At 30.5% G+C, this 15,113-nt stretch overlaps 1 protein-coding gene across 1 annotated transcript; it reads right to left on the bottom strand.

The window, feature by feature from the left end:
- Window positions 1-223: 223 nt before the first annotated feature.
- On the bottom strand, window positions 224-3,944 carry PDLP6 (plasmodesmata-located protein 6). Its single transcript, XM_085706566.1, has 3 exons — window positions 2,479-3,944; window positions 852-977; window positions 224-751 (listed from the first exon to the last, which is right to left on the bottom strand). The coding sequence occupies exons 1-3, from the start codon at window positions 3,218-3,220 to the stop codon at window positions 741-743; spliced, it is 879 nt and encodes a 292-aa protein (XP_085562692.1). The 5' UTR covers window positions 3,221-3,944; the 3' UTR covers window positions 224-740.
- Between the last annotated feature and the right edge of the window lie 11,169 nt (window positions 3,945-15,113).

Below are 15,113 nucleotides of genomic sequence, written 5' to 3' on the forward strand. Positions count from 1 at the left end.
TCTTCTTATATAATAATAATAGAGTGATGATTATACATACTTAATTATTGCAGGTTATAATTTGGTGTCATATTAAGTACGTATTCAATTTTTTTAAGTCAGGAAATTAGAAAACCTTTCTTGTGACAAATTTCCCAATATAATGCTTGGTCAAACATGAGTTGGTATGTTAATTTCCTCGCCATAATTAACAATAATTAGATAAACATTTAAATAGAGACAGTTAAAGATCAATAGACCAATAACTTGGTCATAAGTCGCAAATAATAACATAAATAAATGGGACTTATATTAGACATAAATGTGATCAAACTTGTCTTAATCTAACTTTTTGAATGGTAAGTAAAGTTATTCATCATGTTCATATACTAGTATATAGTACTAGTAGTAAAGAAAACACTGATCAATACCCATTATTAAAGGCTATAACATAGGATGATGCATTTTTCACTTAAATGCTCACTATTTATACACATTGGTGGACAAAGTAAATAAAGAGGGTGGAATCTGAGTTTTTTAACCTTATTGTAACTCATTCTGTAAAGAACTACTTTTTCCACAAGATCTTTCTATCTATATTATATATACCTTCACTGGCAATCTTTATAGAAGGGAATTGTGCTGGAAACTTACAAAGGATTCAATACAAAAAGGGAAAGATGGACCACCAAAAGACAAATAATTTACCAGAGAAAAGCAGGGACAAATGTTCAATCCTATTACTATCCACGTAACATTCTTTATTTACCACCTGCATAACATTGTTCAAAAAGAGAACATTATAAATGTTTAAAATTAGATTAGAAGAGATTGAAATTGCATAGAAATAAATGTGTGCAACAAAACCATACCTCTCTGCTTTTCACAAAGCTTGGACAAGAAGGAAAGAAAAACGATTATTAGACCAACACCAGCAATGAGTCCAATTAGTATGGCTAGTGTCTTCTCAATCTCATCATCATTGTGATTGTCATCATCTAAGTTGTTCAAATTCAATACCAAAATTAAACAGCATTTCAAGTTAATTGTCAATGTTTACAATAATTGTAAGTATTGTAGTAGTATAAGACAAAATGAAATTCGGTTCAACTTATAAGGCACTTTTCACATGTAATGTTTTGAGAATTCATGTTATCTTGTCAAAATTTCTTGTAATAATTTAAATTTAGAAGTAACTATTTGAAAATTATTGAGCCTGGGATGCTATTCTGCTTTTCAGACATTATTAGGAGAAATGATAAATACTAGGTATCATTTCATGGATCGTTATTGTTCTTTGGACACATGTTTCTTCATTAATTCAAAGCTGGAAAAAAGTTTATAATTTGCCTTTCCACAAAGCTAATGTAAAATATTTTTATTTTTTTATTTGGCTAATCTTTTATTCTCCTCCTTTGCTGAGCAAAAAGAATAACTTTTACAAGTAGAGATTAAAGAATACAAAAGGCATGGTGGAAGCGTAATTGAAAATTCAGATACAAACCCTTTTAGAAAAACAATTACTTAAAATGAATGAATTTTGGATAAATTAATCAGCTTATGTGAATTAAAAGTAAAGAATGATATGTTTAAAATGAAAAGAAATCCATCATAGATCATATAGCATATGATTATACATAATATATGTTAAAACTTAATACGGATAATGGTCTATTCTAATGTATATGTATTGGAAATTTCCCATGAACTACACGGATAATACCAAAAGGCACAAGTAGCTTCGTCCAAATCCAAATACTAATGAAAACACCCAACAAGTATTTACCAGCAACAAAAAACTCGTAAAAAGTACAAGTACCCAACTAATTACAGTAATTTGAGTTTACCCTTAATTAAATTGTTAGACCAGTTTAATTAGGGGTAAAAAAAAAACTGTTAGACCAATTCTAGTTTTCCACACCCACCTCCATACCCACTCCACATGGGAAGAGCAACAGCTTGTAAGCAAAATTCAAAACAAAGCAAAGACAATTCTCACTGAATTATTCAAAAGAAAATAAACAAATACTATAAATGAATGAAAGAAATTATCAAATATCATACAAAAGCAAAACGAGGAGAGATTTATTATATGTCACTCAAGTGTATGTTTAGATCAACATCGAGTGTTTTTGTCAAAATCACATTAGATCAAAGTGATTTTGAAAATTTCAAATTTCGCCATCAATTCGAACATGCACGAAATCGAAATCATCTCCACTTGTTAATGTTCTCTTCAAATCTTGTTAATTAATTTTTATCACTCATTCAAATAATTTTATTTGAAGCACATTTTCTCTTTTAAACACACAAAAATCACTAAAGTCACCAAATAGTTGAGATAGACAATCTTTTTTCACCATAACTGTGAATTCAATATTTTAGCATAACACTTGTTGATTAGACTTTACTTTACTTAACTTGTGATCAAACTTTATATTATTGGTGTTTCATTTAACAAAAAAAAAAAATAACAACAGGAGGAGACACATGACATACCGTTATTACTACCACGCGAGTGATCTCCACCTTCGGAATAACGCACGTAGCATTTAGCCAAATACATATCACCCCAAGTAGAATCCCCACACTCCGTTTTCAACCGTTGGATTGCCTCAGAAACACAATCCTGACACTTACTAGAGATCAAATCCCCCGTACACTGCGCCACACCCTGAAAATCCTCGGAAGAAGTTGTCCTAAAATTCTTATAACCACCATCGGACGACTGTAAATAAGTCAGCACAGCATCCCTTCTAGTAAACGCATCCGAAGTCAACCCAATCGACGGTCCACATTTCTTAACCACTTCTGTCTTGTCTTGTACTCCAAAAAACGAAAGATTATCGTACTTCACAAAACAACCTTCAAGCTGCAACGCGCCACCGTAGGTAGCGAAACATAGTGTCCCGAGTTGACTCACCGCACGGGCCACGCAACGTGAACATTGATCATTGTTAAGGTCACCACGGCACTGAGAAAGGCCGTACACAGTTTCCGACTCAGCAGAGCCGGGAACTGTGAAATTGTTGTAGTTTGAAAAGGCTGCTGAGTTGACTAAGGAAGTGAGGATTGAGTTCACGCTGTTCTCGTAGGCGGAACCTGGTGAGTATTTGAAACGAGAACAACCACCGAAGATGAAAGAGTTTGTGTCAGAGAATGAAGGGATTGGAATGGTTAAGAGTGTTACTAGAAAGAGAAGAAAAAGAACCATGTTTGTGTTTGTGTTTGAGTTTGACATGAAACAGAGTGTTGAATTGAAAAACAGAGTATGAAGAAAGTGTTTTGTTTTCTTGTAGAGTGAGTTTGAGAGAGTGTTACTTAAAGAAGAATTAACGTAAGGAAGTGAAGAAGTTGATGAAAGAAAAAGAGAATATATGATTGTGGAAATAAGCGCGATGAGAAAAAGAAAAAAAAAGCTGAGTGGAGTGTTAAATGGTTAAAGTTGATCGCTTATGTAATGTGTTGTACCTACGGTTATATTTTATTTTGTTTTTCTTTTCTTTTCTTTTTTAACTTTTAGCTTTTAGGGATAGAGTAGGGATATTTTGACAACTATTTCGGTATAATCTTTGGGACAACTTTGTTGTTCTCTCTTCTCATTGGTCAAAAACAATAGAGAGAGAAAAAGGAAGAGAGAGAATAAAAACATAATGTGAGTATGAGAGACAAAGTTGTACAAAAGTTGTACCAAAATGGTTGTACAAATATCATTTCTCTTAGGGATATTAGGTTGAATTAATGGGCAATGTGTAATTGTGGAGTTCTACTACTAGTTGCCACTGATTAAGTTTGAAGTCAAAAATTGGTTAAGGGGCTGGTGTGATGATTGACTCCAAATTAAGCCATTTAAAACCCAAAAAGATGGTATTGGTTTTACCTACTACGTACTAAAACAGATCATATACTTATTGCATGGAAACTCACTCATAACTATAATATTTCTTCTTTTTTGACTCAACAATATATTCTTCTAACTACTACATCTGTATTTAAACCTTTTTTTTTATAAGAAGAAAAATAATTGAATCGAGCATTCCCTTCACTATCACACTAGTTTTTTGTTTAGTCCATAAACGTCTTCCTGAGCTTAGCTCAGTTGGTAAGAACAAAGTATAAAATATGTAAAGTCGAGTTCGAATTTTGACCACCAAAAAAATAAGTTTAGTTTATAAACATTGTAAATACTATTTTGACCCCTTGAGTCAGCTCAAGTATTAACAAATTTAATATCACAATCAAATTCCTTAATTTTTGTGATTTAGTCAATACAATTTTATATTGTAAAAAAAAAGTCGATACAATTTTATATATTTACGAAGAAAAATAATATATAGTGAAATTCGTCTCCAACATCAAATTCGTCTCCAGTCTTGTATAGATTGATGTTTTTTATTCTCTCTAAAAAATCAATTTCTTAATAGTGATTTAGATATTAAAAAAATACGTTAATAAAACCTTTACTTTTTTATTTGTAATTAGGCTTTTAGCTTTAGATACATTTTTGAAGAAGCTAAATTAGCCCACCCAACACCGATGAGAATCGAACCTGAGACATCGAGGAGACTTTAGCTACATTTATTTATTCTAAAATTGAGCACCTTCACTCTTAAAATGGTTTGAGGGACCAAATTGAGTCTTACGAATTTTCTCACGAATAAAATCTTCATTCACTCTTAAAAATATCTCAAGCAATGGACTAAAAGATATATATTTCTTGTTCTTAATTACTTAAAAATTGCAGTACTCCTTTAGCGTCAACATCAAATTTGGTATACGGCTCATTCAAACATGTGCATTCAACCTCAATATGGGCATTGGGCACCTTATTCTGGAAATATTTGGTCTGCGCAGTATACATATATAAATAACTCCTCAACTGCCTTCATGTGTAAAGTAAAAGATACCTCATCCATCATCTTGTTGACCTAAGAGAAGGGTGGTGTTGGAGATGAATATTTGGGCTTCTAGTCCTCAAACTTAAATATATTATGTGTGGATGAATATTTATTTGATGCAATTTTCTTTAAAAAGAGTAGATTAAAATTTATTTTGAAGCGTCCCCGTCAGCATAGTTCAATTGGCAAAGAAATGCATTATTATATTCAGAGATCGGGGTTCGAACTCCGGACATCCAACTTATTCACCTTAAAATAAGTAAATTCTAATTGATCAACGTTAATTCTCAAGTAGTACTCCATCCGGTCACTATTATAAGCAAAAATTGACTTTTTAGGTTCATTCAATAAACGATGTATGTGGTCTATATATAGACTACATACATTATTTATTGAATGAATCTAAAAAGTGAGTTTTTGCTTATAATAGTGACTAGAGGGAGTATTTACTACTCTTTCAATCGATGGAAGGGGGGTTTGCAGTTAGGTGGAGCCTTTTGTTTATAGAGGTTCACTCATAATGTCCTCACTAGTGGGCTAATCATCTCCCAATGTCAAAAAATTGGAGTTTTTTTAATCAATTCATATAAAATATTATTAACTGATCCAAATTTTTCGAGATCAAATTTTTAACCACTTGTTTAAAGAATTTAAATTCATTTACCACTTGAATCGATGCATTTTTTGTCCACTTAATTGTTACATAATAGATTGCCATAAACCCTAACACCCTGATATATGCTTAAACTCGCAAGTGTTTGATAGTTGTATTCGCGATATCTTGATCGAATAAATCATCATTTTTTTACAAGCAATAAATCACCAACTTGATCCATAAAGAAGTTTTACCTTCTCTATGTTTTATATTGTAAAATGGGTCATGTTAACTTGTGCCCTTAGGGCACGTGTTAAACATTAATTTCATTCCATTAATGGTAAGAATTTATTGAAAAAAAGATTAATATTAAACATTTTGAGCAATAAATTAACACAATTTCTAACAAATAATAAATAGTCTCTAAAAATATAATATTTTATTTTAACTTTTAAAGTATTTTAAAATGTATCATGTTAATCCTTAGCATCTTAATATAGTAAGGAGTGAGGACTTATAACGACGAATTTTACATAGTCTAAAAATTATTTATTTATACTATAATGGTTAAATTGAAAAGAAAAAAAAAGGTGATATTTTATTGCTTAAATTGATGGTTAATTTTATATTATTAATTTTTAAAAAATTGCTTATTTCCATTTGACTGGTACTGTTCTTTTTTTTGGTAGAATGACTGGTACTGTTCTACTCAATCTTGTGAAATGTTTGTTACACCAAAATCGTTTTTTAGTGAGAGGAACCATTTTGGCAAATCAAATTCCGTGTCGCCAGGGGCAAAATAACACCCTCGTGACCAAATGTGCCTTATTATGCTAATCTATCAATAAAATCATTTGTGGTATGTCTGCTTCTGCTTATCTGCTATATATCATTCACTATTCACATTTCATTCCCATTTTCACATAGTTGTGACATTGATTGTGTTGTTTCACCTACACATTTTGATCTTTTTATTCGTACACATTTTGACATTTTGAATTAAGGTCAATGAGGAGATGTGAGGAAGGGGTGGCGAAAAATTCGTGCTCGGCCTTTTTTTTCAATGACAAATAATAATATGTTTGTTGTTATGTTAGTATTCTTTGCTAAAAAAAAAAATGTTAGTATTCTCTCTCATGTTGACAGGATTCGAATTCCGAACCTTTGCTCAATATATAATAAAAAGTTAAATTGCATTTATTCATTAACTAGAACAACTAAAAAATCGTTCCCCTTCAAAAAAAAAACTAAAAAATCGTTCTTGTGACCATAACTCCATTGAAGACTACAACAAGGCTTTGATGGGTAATATTGTAGACCACAATATAGAGCTCTAGAGGCGTTCCAATGTCCGCTCTTTAGTGGTGGAGGAGTGCAAGGGCAGAAAAATATCTCACGAGCCAATTTTAGCTCCCTTAAAGAGTTTTTTTTTTTAAACTCTCCCTTCCTAAAGAGTTAAGTTAATATTTGTTTTAGATTTAAACTAAAATATCATTTTATTAAATGTGGCATTAGACATTAGAACGGTGAAAAAAGGTAAATCTGCACTTTCCCTCCATTAAAATCTCTTGGTTCTCTTGTTGAACAAGCACAAAATCTATCCCCTCCCCTTTCTTGAAAAAATAGACAATTGGTAAAAGTTGTTTTAGTAAATCTTAATTATTTGACCTAATTGTTAGTTACTATTTTTAGATGAAAATTCTAAAATCATATATATATATATATATATATATATATATATATATATATATATATATTGACTAATTTTATGGTGCATAAGTGAAATAAATCTTACACCATACATAAAACTTGTTTTTACTATTGGATTTGGATCAATAAATATTATCAAGCGTGATATGATGAATTTTTTTTTTCTTTTGGTGGTGTCCGGAGGTTGAACCCCGAACCTTGCATATACTATGCATTGTCCATAACAACTAAGTTAAGCTCACAAGGACACATATAATGTATCTTATTAATTCAATGGTAGACTTGTGTAGGATGCAAGACTATTTCACTCGTGCACATCAGACAAAACCAATCTTTCTATTCTTTCATTTTACAAGAATTGATAAGTTGTTTTACTATTCTCCTAAATAAGTTGGTTTGCATCAAATGCAGAAGGCGCTATATAATTTATTGATGAAGTACTAATGAAGGATTGTTAATTAGGTTATTAATTCTAGTTGGTAAAAAGAATACCATAATTGACATCAAAGAAATAAATTTGTAATTTTTTTTAGGGAATGTAATTTAATTTGTTTTTGTTTTTGTTTTAACAGTAAATATATAATAATTTGTTAAAAGCCTATAAAGTAGAGGAAAAGCATCAAACTTTAGCATCACACACACACATGCATACCAAAAAGCTACTACTATATTACAATGGGTTGAATAGGCTTTGGACAAAGACATTTCTTCACCCTTCCTATACGCTAGAGTGAGAAGCTTCGTAGCTCTAATCTTAACTGCTACTGTACTTCAGCGGCAAAGCCTCAATTTAGTCAATTCAACCCAAACTTCGTAATCATAATCATAGTAAACGAAGTTGATTGATAAGGATTAAATTAAACATAAACTCCTACAACTGACTGAAAAATTGACTACGAGTTATAATAATGAATTTCAGACACGTGGGAAGAATGAAACCATTGCAATTAGATAAATACATCTAATGATCTTTTAAGTTTGACAAAAATATTGAAGTAGTCAGTTAAGTTTGTTAAATTTCAAATAAGTCACTTAAATTATTTTAAGTTTTCAATAAGTCCTCTAAGTTTTTTAAAGTTTCAAATAAGATATCTAAGTTGTTAATTTAATGCATCTATTTGAAGTTTTTTACGTTCTTAAGTTTCAAATAAGTCCTTAAAAGGATAACAAAGACTTATTTAAAACTTAAAAACTAACCTGATATTTTTGTCAAACTTAAAGGACGGAAAAAATTATTTAGCCTTATAATTAAGTTCCAAATTCTTGATCCTCAAGCATGAAACTCGTTGAGTAAAAAAGAAAACATGTGATTTGTTTTTTTAATTTTCTTATAGGAATCATTTTTTGATATCATTATGTGTAACATTAATTAATTGACATTGAAAATGAATAAAGACAACTAAAAAACTAACTAAATTGTAACCAAAAAAAAAACTAACTAAATAGTTTCAACCTCTAATTAGTTTTAAATTAACTACGACAACAAAGGTTGAAACTAGCATGAGAGATTAAGCTTTTGTATTGTGTGAAACCAAAGTTCGAGGGCCATATCTAAAACAAAATTTTTAGTGGCTTCATATCCTCATTGACTATAAGATTTTGTGATTCCTCCTCCTCGTATTAAAATAATACAACATAAAACAAGGTTGATGAAAAAATAATCAATTTTTTTGTCAAAAATTTGAACTTTAGGTCAAGGAGGATCCAAGGTCTTCATTCTACCCAATTGAGCCAACGAACTACATATAACCGATTTGTCGAATTATATACTTTTAACTGAATTGCATTTTTTTACATTTTTTTAATCTAAATTTTTTTGTTACTTGAATCCCTAGCTTAAATTTTTCTGAATTCCTGCTAGTTGTGATATCTACATTTAATATCCAAAACATCACACATGTTGATTAAATATTTTTATTATAACGAAGAATGCAATATATAAATGGAGGTAAAAGCAACTGAAAAATATCGTTTTCTCTGCATTTTAGTACAACAACTAATAATAACAAAAAGTCATATAAAAGGAATGAGAGAAAAAGAAACAGTGGAACAGACAGAACAATATGTCACCTTCAACAAACAACTAAGCATCCCGGGATTCATCTTAATTATTGTCTTTACGATAGATAAATAAAAAGGCAGAACATGAAATTAATTGGAGAACATAAAAATCTTCAAGAAACTATGGAACGTTGAATTACTTCATGAGTACGGTGCAAATTACTCTAATCAATAAAACACATAAATAAGGTACAAAAAATGTATTAAAATTTAAAATATATAGTTATATTAATATAAATTTATTTTAAAAGAATCACAATTTAATATCATATAAATAATAATGTGAATATATTTTCTTATATTCAAAATTTATGGAAGTAGGAGAACGAACACATATCCCAATCTTCCCGACTCTAGTATAAAATCATACACAAAAATTGTTGGGTTTTTCATAATTTTCTTCTACCAAAGTTAATCATATTCGAAACATCATCAATCACTAAATATGAATATCTCTTTGAGTTCATTCAAAAAAATAAATGAGTTCAAAATTAATTTGCCACATTGTAGGCATATACATAATTATATTTACCATATACCCTATATTTGTCAGCAAAACTGCTGCGTAAAGTTTAAATTAAGCTACGGTTTTTCATCACTGCCTAAGCTTGTTTTTGTATTAGTGATTTTACTTAAATCAAGTTTAAATTAAGCTACGGTTTTTCATCACTGCATAAGCTTGTTTTTGTATTAGTGATTTTACTTAAATCAAGTTTAAATTAAGCTACGGTTTTTCATCACTGCCTAAGCTTGTTTTTGTATTAGTGATTTTACTTAAATCATATGAATTTTTCAAATAAGTGGATTATATATGTTAGATCATATAAGTTTTTTTATTTAATTTAGGAGATATATATAATATGTTTGAAGAATTTGGTAAATGTTAGGCAGCAAAGGCCTTTTATCTTATCCCATATATCCCCACCACTTCATAGTTCCACAAAATGTTTGATGGAGCTGTCTCACTTCATTTGTCAAAAAACAAAAAGGAAGAAATTTCTTCCACATATAAACAGCATAAAAAGAAGTGAAGCGATCGAACCATCCAAACAACTTCAATTATTTGGCTGCTTTTAGCTACTATAACGATAATAGAGTTTATTTTATTCCCACATAAGAACAAATAAAAAGAAGATTAACTGGTGGCCTAGAGTTATATTAGATCTATATGTTTTACTTTACATATAATTTCCTAAATAAGATTGGAGAGTAGGACTTATGAATTCATTTCCGAATAATCAAATTGAAAACATTATCAATTTGTTTTCTCTCTTTATTTTGTTTTATTAGTTTTATTATTTTTAATTTTTTTGCCAAGTAAGCGTGTGTCAATTGGTGGTACACACAAAGAGTGTCAACTTAAAATTACCTTTAAAAAGTGTTCGATAGCACTCATTGACGTTTCCTTTTTATCAAGACTGGTTTAGCCTGCACTGTATTGATCGGGGTGAATCAAAAATCATATTATATAATAAAACATTTTAGTCATCACAAAAAAAAAAAACATTTTAGTAAGTATATCGGGCTTTTTATCAACTGAGCTCGCATATTAAACTTTATAAACATAATTCATGTGATAATTGGTTATAAATGCTGAAAAATATGGGATCTAAAGTAGGAATACATGGTTTGTTTTCATATGCATTGTAAAATGGAGGGATCGGGATTCGAACCTTTGACAACTCACTTATTCACATAAATTTTTAGTTGTTTAACAAAAAAAATATTAAAAATTACATTGGATGAAAGTTTATGTAATTATAATAGTCAATTGAAAAACTAGTTATTGAATTTAATTAGGACTTAATTTGTATACATTTGTACATGCATTTGATCAAATCACATCACATGAAATTTTAAAAATTAATTTAAGAAAGGGAAATTATACCCTATACCCCAACATTTATACTATATCCAACAAACCATGAAAAATACCAATTTTAACCCTTTAAAAATTACACTTATTCACTCCATCAGAATATAGTTCCAAATTTTCCAAAATTCGATATCGCGTAAAGAAGTTCCCCGGATTTTGGCATTTGGTATCGATTGATTCCAATCCTTCTCAATTGCACACAAAAACGAATCACAACCTCCAAAAGCATAAAACTAAAAAGATAATCGAAGATTGAAGTTAGGAAAAGATATATGAGTATGAATTAAATTGAACGGAATTAAAAAAAGGGATTGAGATGAATCTCAAGTATGAGTAAAATTGATTGAGTTGGGATGAATTGGAATATGAAATTGATTAAATGGACGTGAACAGTAATTTGATAGTGTTGGCATAAATTTGTAGCCACCCTTTGAAATTAATTAGCCACAAAACATGAGTATCCTTATTGGAATAACAAGATTGGTTTTTGCATAAGCATATGAACGGTATATGAAAGGGTCTTTTTACTACCTTGTACTTTTGTCCAGCCGTAGAGAGAGAAGGAGAAGAATAAGGAGGAGGAGGAGGAGGAGGAGGAGGAGGAGGGTGGAGCCCAAAAAGAGAAGTGATTGTCAACCTCGCAAATGTTTTCCTGATATGAGGGTAAAATGGACAGTTTACAAAAAATGTAGGTGTGAAAGTATAATGGTATGGATGCATGGTAAAATTTCCTTAAGAAAGTGGTACTATATTGTAATTTCTATTGACGCGTGAAAATTAGGACATTGATATTTAAACACCCTCACTTTTTCATAATCTCATTCAACATTTTATTTTATCCATATCTCTATTCTTATCAAATCATCAACATACCACATATATTTAAGAGGAGTGCCATGCATCGCGAGTAATTGTCTCACGAGTGCATAGCGAAACTAGTTTAGCCACTTAAAATTGTTTCTGGCGAGAATAAACGGTGGGTGGGGTAAATGATTCACCAATCAAAACACTTGAAAGACTAAATACATGGGCTCAGGAAGATTTCGTGGGAATTTTTTTCGCTCAATATATCATTTTCCTATATTCAATCACTCTCCTTTTCTATTTAATTAAGTTGTATACATCCACATGACGTGTACGCCAAATATTTTCCTAAAAATTAACCTCTTTAAAATCATTTTTTACATTTTAATGCATGTTTTTCAATCAATTATCGCAATTCCTTAATTTTTGATCTAAAATTAATCTCCCATGTTTTTTGTGATCATATAATTTCCATTTGAAATGAGCCAAATATGTGATTCTAAATTAAATACGTAATACATCCCAATAAAAAGATAGAAAGAAATTTGTTTCATTTTAAGGCATTAAATAAGCTAGTGGTTAAATTAAGATGAAGTTGATTGATGTCTTCGTATGATCGTATCAAACAAACTCTCATAATTGAGTACAAGGAGAACATGATTCCTTCAAACCCGTCTAAACACAATCTTTATATACATGGGATAGTTGTTTGATGAAAAATGACACCTTAAATACATATGATATCTATTATTTGTGTTTCTATGATTGACTATTAATTTCACTCTTCAAAACATTATAATTCAACGTAGTGCTTAAGTATCTTTCTCTATCACAAACACATGCCATTGGTTGGTATGTACAGTGCCATGTTGGGGAGAAGTAAGCAGTGAGTGTTCTATCAAAGAAAAAGAAAAGCGAAAGAACATTACAAAGAGGGAAGTAACGTCACTTCACATTCAATAATGAAGATATTATTTTATTCTCTCTTATATAATTTTTGTTTATATTACTACTATTTATATGGGGAGTTATGAGGATTTTTGTCTTTGCCTTTTGATGTGCCACCACAAAAACATGTCACTACAACTCTACACTAAGTTTTCTGCCTCAACTTCCGACCAAAAAGCCAACTTCATTTTGCTCCTTTAGATAAGGGTTTTCATGAGATATTCCATTCCATCCCATTCATAGCTTTACCTTTACATAAAATACGACCAAACCCTTTACCTTATTTGGCGTTGATTGAATGTCTGTCCAGAGTATCTAGGTGGCCAACCCTCATATGTCATAAATTATTTACTATAATGATTATATATTATAAAAACAAACTATAGAAATGAGAAAACATAGACAAATAATTGGAAACCCCATTCTACTTGTGGCTCGATAGATAGCTTTGGATATATCGTATCCATACCCACGTGAAAGTGTCATTTGTATCTCTCTCTAGCGTAAATTATTTGATGCGAGTTTGTGTTCAATCTAGTTAACCAGACATACAATTTCTATAGGATTACCGATTACGACATGTTTGAGTTGAGACGTATGCATATTAATTTAATACACTTGGTCTCTAAGAACCAACTGCGATTGGCCAAGACCTATATTTGACAAAATGTTTCTTAAATTGAGAACCATGGCTCTAGCACAGATGATTTGTCACTCTAGCACAGATGATTTGTCACATTATGTGAGTATTATAAATTTCGAGATACTGAAAACTCGATTCATCCTCTTAAATTTGACATGCAAGCATGTGCAGCGTGGTATATACTAGGGGTGAATCTGGACTCACAATATTGGTGAGACACAATTTTTTGTCAAATAATTAAAAGGGCTTGCTGAAGTGAGAAGTGAGGGGAAAATGTTTACAGTGCACTTGTGTTAGCATACCTGAAACCAACACAAGTTAACTGCCATTTGAAACGAGCGGCAGTTAACTTACATTGGGTTATTGTAGCGAGCTTTATACCTTCGATGTCTTTAATGGGCACATTGGGTTCCAACGTTAAAATCAATGTGAACTCATAGCTCCATGATGAGTTCCAATGTCAGAGATCAAAAAAGTAAAGACAAGACATTCATCTGTTTTCATTCAACAAAATACTTCTCTTGTTCAATACTTCAATTAGTTAAAAAGCTAAAAAAACGTTATTCTAGCACCTTTCCAAAAACAAAAAACAAATTCCAAAATACTCAAACAAACGTTTATCATAAAGAAATGTTCAAAGTACTTTACAAACTAGTAGTTGATATTAAATTTGGGGTCTGTTACGAATTCTACGAGAAAAGGGGGAGGTTTGAAAAAAATATATGAAGGAGTTGGAAGGAATAGAGGATTTTAGGAGTTTCATTTTTCTTCACAATACAAAGTCCCCCTAATTTGGAGGAACTATTTGAAGAGTTTAAATAGATTATTCAAATTCAATCTATATTGTTATATTCTCAAAATTAAAAATATATGAATTATAAGTATTAATTTCATTATTTACAAAACATGGAAGATCTCTTTCTCTCCCCCTCCAATCTCCTCTCTCCAAAGCCACACCACTTCAATCTCGCAATCAAACCTTAAGGCACTGTTTAGTATAATACTTACTCTTTTATTGAGTGAAACTCACGTGGGTCTCACGACTTTAGATAGATCCAGTTTTAAAATGTGAGACTCACATAAGTTTCATCAAACAAGAAAGTAGATGGGACTATGTGAGAGTATCCGTATCACTACTCTAGGAAGAAAAATAGTTAACAATTGACTGATAGCAAATAAGTTTACATCAGATAAGCTAATTGATTAGGAATTTATTAAAGGATTTGATTTATAACATTTGATAAAATTAAAAATTGAACTATCTGATAAATATAAAAGAACATAAAAGTATATTTTTAACTAGTATTTAGATTTTTTTTTTCAATTACAGAAAAAATAGAAAACAAAAAAAATAAAATGAAAATGCTATAAGCTAGTGAGGGAAAGTTGTGACGAAACAGTTCTATTTTAACCATACGAGCTTATAAGTTATTTGTTATAAGCTCGAAAACTAGGCATGCCAAACAGAGCCTTAGATCTGCCAATATTTTACAACCCGACTTTTTTTCCCTATCTGAAAAATTGAGTCCTGAATAACTTTTTGCACTACTTCAAGGTCCACCCTTGCGAAAAAAATTCACAGGTTTTTTTTTTTATGTT

Source organism: Medicago sativa, chromosome 4, assembly GCF_051527215.1.
Source record: "Medicago sativa cultivar Bolivia chromosome 4, Bolivia_mono, whole genome shotgun sequence".
In the NCBI taxonomy this organism is placed as follows: Eukaryota; Viridiplantae; Streptophyta; class Magnoliopsida; order Fabales; family Fabaceae; genus Medicago; species Medicago sativa.

Excerpts from the sequence above, each read along its gene's own strand:
- PDLP6 (XM_085706566.1), bottom strand. The coding sequence starts at position 3,220 with ATGTCAAACTCAAACACAAACACAAACATGGTTCTTTTTCTTCTCTTT. Across the intron at positions 978-2,478 it reads CTCGCGTGGTAGTAATAACG|ATGATGACAATCACAATGAT; the intron begins GTATGTCATGTG and ends TGAACAACTTAG.